The 5,274-nt window shown below is 45.8% G+C and overlaps 1 protein-coding gene across 1 annotated transcript; it reads right to left on the bottom strand.

The window, feature by feature from the left end:
• Positions 1-646: 646 nt before the first annotated feature.
• On the bottom strand, positions 647-5,214 carry ZBTB6 (zinc finger and BTB domain containing 6). The gene has a single exon (XM_063353362.1). The coding sequence runs from the start codon at positions 4,985-4,987 to the stop codon at positions 3,704-3,706; it is 1,284 nt and encodes a 427-aa protein (XP_063209432.1). The 5' UTR covers positions 4,988-5,214; the 3' UTR covers positions 647-3,703.
• Between the last annotated feature and the right edge of the window lie 60 nt (positions 5,215-5,274).

Below are 5,274 nucleotides of genomic sequence, written 5' to 3'. Positions count from 1 at the left end.
GCCGCCGCCGCCCCGCACGTGACTACCGCGGGGCATGGCGGGAGCCGGCTGGGTGGGACGTGCCCCGGCGCAGCCATAGAGACGGGCGTGGCAGAACGGCGGACGCCGCCGCCAGCGCCCCCTAGCGGCGCGATCGGCCTCGCCGGCGCCTCGGCGGCTGCTCGACGGGCGGCGCCCTGTCTTCAGTGTCAGCGTCGAGTATTTATTTTCCTTTTCAAATTTTAATTAATAACTTTATTATTACTAGCGCTCGGAGGATGAGGGGATTGGAGGCCGTCACAGCGCTTGTCCCGCTGCCGCTCGCCGCGGCCTAGCGGGGCGGTGAGAGGCGAAGGCGCCGCACAGGCCGCGGGCCGGGCCCGGCCGCCTCAGAGCCGTGGCGGGAGCGTCGGGGTTGCTGCTTTACCACAGAGCACCCCAGAGAAAAGCCCAGGAGCTGCACCTCAGTCTCTTGTTCGCTCACAAAGATGAAACCGTTTGTTTTACTCAAGGCCGAGGCCATGTAGAGTTGTGATTTCTGAGGAGAAAGCATTCATCTGACAAGTAGGCGCTGCTGATAGACTCTTCTGAACGACAGAAAATGCGTGTTGCTGAATGACTGTCACTTCAACACCGTATTTTGTTTACAACATCTTGTTTACTCATCATAGCAAGCCAAAATACTAAGGTATGCACAGAATTACTAAACTGTGATTAGAAGAAAGCGTATGTATTTCTGAAACATCTTGTTGGCATTTCATTTATTGTGTTATGACAGGACAAGTGCTCACATGTATGGACAGGGGAGAGGAAACACCGTTAATGGGGAAATGGCCACACAATCAGTTTTTGTTCACAAAGCTTACCAAGACACCCTAGCCACTGAACAGAATATGCTGTTGGCCCCTCACACAACACAGCTCCCTCTCATGTTTACATGCATTACAACAGCAAACCAAAATAACGTGCAGTCCTGCTCCCACAAAGATGCACTTCAAAAGATCAGCCTGTTTCCCCTTTGACACGCAGGGAAATGTCCCTGCATACACCTATAAAAAACAGTCAAACAATAAACTGAGGAATGATCTCTTGCAGTGTTATCAATGATAAAATCATACACATGCCAAAAATGCATATTAACTGAACAAATTTAAGCACAGTCGAACCAAATCTGTCCCATAAATGCACAATACATTTATTTACTGAAATACAGTAATAGCAGCCCAATGTAAAAAGGATGGGGAGAGGGAAACTTTTTCCTTGTTTTATGACCTCTTTCAAGGATGGAGTTTATTTTAAGTAACTAAGTCAGTCTGTAGACACAAATAAAAAGCTACATACAAACCTGTACATATACCCAAGTTAACATCTGTAACATCTGTATATACAGTAAGGGCAACTGCAGGTATTAGCAGGCTTTTGAAAATCAGACCCTTCATTTTTATGCAATGAGAACTCAATGGTATTCTGTGAAAAACAAAGCAAACAATACTAATCACAAGGTCAAAAAGGCTGTAAACAGTGACAGACTAATGAACACAAACAGAAGACAATGCTATAAAATGCAATTTTTTTTGCAAAACGTCAGGTGGTTGCACCATACATGAGTCACAAACCTTTTAACTATAGTAATTGTCATGACAATTACTATAGTTAAAAATCAACAAAATAAAGCAAATGATCCACTTACAATATGAAGTAATAGCAGAGATTGTGAAAGTTTGGGCTTTATGCTTAAAGTACTGGATAAACCAGGTGATTTTAGTTCACAGTTTCACTAGCTACTGACTCGGGGGCTGTCATTTCTGTCCTCATTCACAGGGACGCCTGCACAGATTTGGCACGCACACCTTTCCAGTGATTGAATGCAATGGGGTTCTTCACAAGTCAACTGTTTGTGCACAGTCAGGCATTTTTGTGAGGTTTTGGAAGAATACGGCCCTAGTGGTGTGCTCAGCTTTCGAACACACTATTTGCCTATTCACACTAGAGGGGTTTTGAGGAAGACATATACTGCCTACCACAACAGGGCTCAATATAAACTGAGGCCTGCAAATATTGCTGCAATCCAACTAATATGTACTTTAAGCGTTAATAATATTAGATGAAGAGCTTAAAAAAACCCTGATGAAACAAGCTTTTAAAAACTCTTCAACTGAAATTCCAACAGATGAAGACAGCAGTAAAGCTGGCGCAGCTGACCATGCCTATAACAGATAATAACAGGAAACTGCACGGTAGATACCATTCACGCCTAACCCCTCGCGTAGCTGATAAATAAAACCCCAAGCAATGGCTGGCACACTCACAGGCACAGGGAAGGAAAATAAGTGAAACCTGTTAACTGACATTAAAAAATACTGTATTTTAAAAACAGCCAGGTTATGGAGCACACGGGCCAGACTTCTGGACTCAGAGCAAGAACTTCACAACAGCACTTCTGAAACTTAAAGGAAAGTGTACCTCATGATACAGACAAGATTAAGAACTACTGCATTTTGCTAATTGGAGAGAATCTAATGTAAGTACCATTATCTCATAATAACAACTGAATAGACTCTTTATTCATATCACATTAAGTGGAAGAAACATATACCAGTCAAAGATAGGTACGGGATAAATATTCTGCATTACGGGGCTCTCGATGCTTGTGATGAAACTGAAATGACCTTTGACAAAGTACAAACACACCTATCCAAACACACAGTTACTGTTTTACTGTATCACAGAATTAGAGCATGTGAAGACCTCTATGTCTAAGCCGTTCCTAATAAGATATAAAGGTTTGTTTTTCAAAATTAACGTAGACACTGCTACTACGTAACAGCACACAGCTTAATTTTTCACATTAGCGTACAAGTCTAAGATTTGTAAAAAATGAAGGCAAATGTTACAACTCAACAAACAGGACTAACAATCAGAATTAGTCAAATACAGGTGCAAAACACTGGCATGACAGAAAAAAAAACCAAACAGAAAAAAGTTTAGAAAAATTCAGAACTCATTCATAAAACTGAACACAAGTTCTCCTGATGAGACTGTCCAGTTAAAAATGAACTGCAAGGCAATGCTGTTGAAAATACTGTTTTTTTCTTTCTCTTTTACCAATTCTCTATTTGCAAAAGGCAATTTGAAAGCTTCCTTGATTATTTTTTGTTTGTTGTGTGTTCTTTCTTAAATATCATAGACTTCAGTATGAAAACATGCCTCTTTCTGTTGAAAGATCTAACAAAGTTTGGGCAAATAAGGAGCTGATTTCACCATAAATGATACCTGAACTGGGTGGGAATGACTGACTTGCAGAATAAATACAGACATCCCCTTTCCTTAGCTTTTATACATCAGGAACATCATGGCTCTGGCTTCATCTTATTGCAATATCAATGATACTTTGAAAATTGTCAGTGCCTGCCCTTGGAACGGGGGAGTGCAAAACATAATTGGGGGGGGGTGGAAATCAGAATGCATCCAGGATAATAGAAGAGAAGCGTGAAATTGTTTCCCATATTTTGCAGTTTACTTTCAACTAGTAAACACCTTTTTCACACTTGCAACAATAGGAGCCTAAATGCAGCAGGCAAGTTTGCTGCTCGCAAGACCTGTCTTTGATCACCAGTCACATATTTGTGCTTCTCTCCATTACGTGGGGATCTGTATCTAGAATTTCATCTAGAATTTCACTAGGCAGCTGTTTGTGGAGCCTGGCTCCACAACCACCCATCTGTTAATCATAGTCTATTTTAACTTTCGTAATAGTGTTCAGGTTTGGCTTTTCGCTGCTACTCCTTCCATGAACAGAAGTTAAGTGCTTTTTAAGAGCAGACTTGTGTTTAAAGTCCATGTCGCAACAATGACATTTGTAGGGCCTGTCGCCGCTGTGTATATTCAGGTGATCCTGGAGCGTGCTTTTGGCAGTGAAGGTCTTCAAGCACACCATGCACTGGAAGGGGCGGATGCCCATGTGCCCCCGGATGTGTCTGTTGAGATTCTTTTTTTGCGTAAATGTTTTGCCACACTGCAAACACAAGAACAGCTTGTGCATTTTCAGATGTCTGAGATAGTTCTCAAGATGCAGAAATCCCCTCGGACACTTCGGACACTGGTGCCGCCATGAATTGCCAGAATCGTCCAGACTCTGGAACCCATTCATCAGACTAGAAGTTCCTTCTGTATTGTCACTGACAAAAGCCTGAAAGTGATTTCCCGACATTTCTGTATTTCTGCTTTCAACTGTAGAATTTATCAAGGAGTGCTGGGTTTCCGGAAAATACAAGTTTGTTTTAGAGGATGTGCAAGGCTGAGGAAAATGATCATTTTCTACGTTTGCTACGCTCATAGAATCCATTCTGAAGATACAGATTTCATCGTCCTTATATCCAATTTCAACCGTTGATATTTCTGGGGTTTTTGTGTCCTTTCTTTCCGAGATCAAGCTCTGCACCGCGGGCCGGGAAATGTCCCCCTTCTCCTGTTTCACAGGGTATTCCACGTTCACTGGGCTGTCTTCAGCAATCTCAATTATTTCACAATCTTTATCTAAAATATCATCCCCGTTTCTCAGTTCAGCATCTGAGGAATGACATCTTTCTGTCACCTGCTCGCTGTTCTCCATGGAAGCGTCGATTTCCAAGTATTTCGACAAAGCCTCCGTACACTTTTCCACGATGTGAACCATCTGGAGGTAACTGGCGGCAGTGAGGTATTTCAGCAGCTCCTTCTTTTTGACTTCCAGCGCGCCGGTGTAACAGGAGAGCAGCAGCTTTCTGCCCACCTCGGCGCTCTGCAGGATGGTGATCCGCACCTGCCGGGACTGGTTGAGCAGGAACTGGTCCCTCATGAAGGTGGAGCAGGCGGCGAAGATCACCTTGTGCCCCTGGAACTCCGTGTCGTTGATGTAGATGGAGACGTCGCAGAAGAGGTTCTGCTGCCGCAGGAGGTTCATCTTCTGCAGGACGGCATCACCCTGCTGCTCGAACTGGAAGTGCAGCACCTCCGAGTCCGCCGCCATGGCTCCGCTCCCGCGGGGGAGGCGCCGGCACCGCCGGGGAGAGTCACGCCGAGCCCGGGCCACCCCCGCCGGCAGGGCCCAGCCGCGGCCTCGCTCCCCGCCCCAGCGGCTGACGGGCCCCGCCGAGCCGCCCCCTCCTCTCCCTCCCTCGGCCCCACTCACCGGCCGCGGCCCGGCCGGTCCCCGCAGCCGGTGCGCACTCCGCCGCCGGTACCGCAACGCCCCGGAAGCGCTTCCCCCCGCCCGGCCGCCCCTTCCGGTAGCGGCGCCGGAAGCGGCTCCGGCGC

Source organism: Chroicocephalus ridibundus, chromosome 15 (assembly GCF_963924245.1).
Source record: "Chroicocephalus ridibundus chromosome 15, bChrRid1.1, whole genome shotgun sequence".
In the NCBI taxonomy this organism is placed as follows: domain Eukaryota; kingdom Metazoa; phylum Chordata; class Aves; order Charadriiformes; family Laridae; genus Chroicocephalus; species Chroicocephalus ridibundus.
Note: the sequence above shows the minus strand (reverse complement) of the source record. Positions and strands in the feature narration are given on the sequence as shown.

Bases quoted from the DNA above. Each gene is read 5' to 3' on its own strand.
- ZBTB6 (XM_063353362.1), bottom strand. From the start codon at position 4,987: ATGGCGGCGGACTCGGAGGTGCTGCACTTCCAGTTCGAGCAGCAGGGT.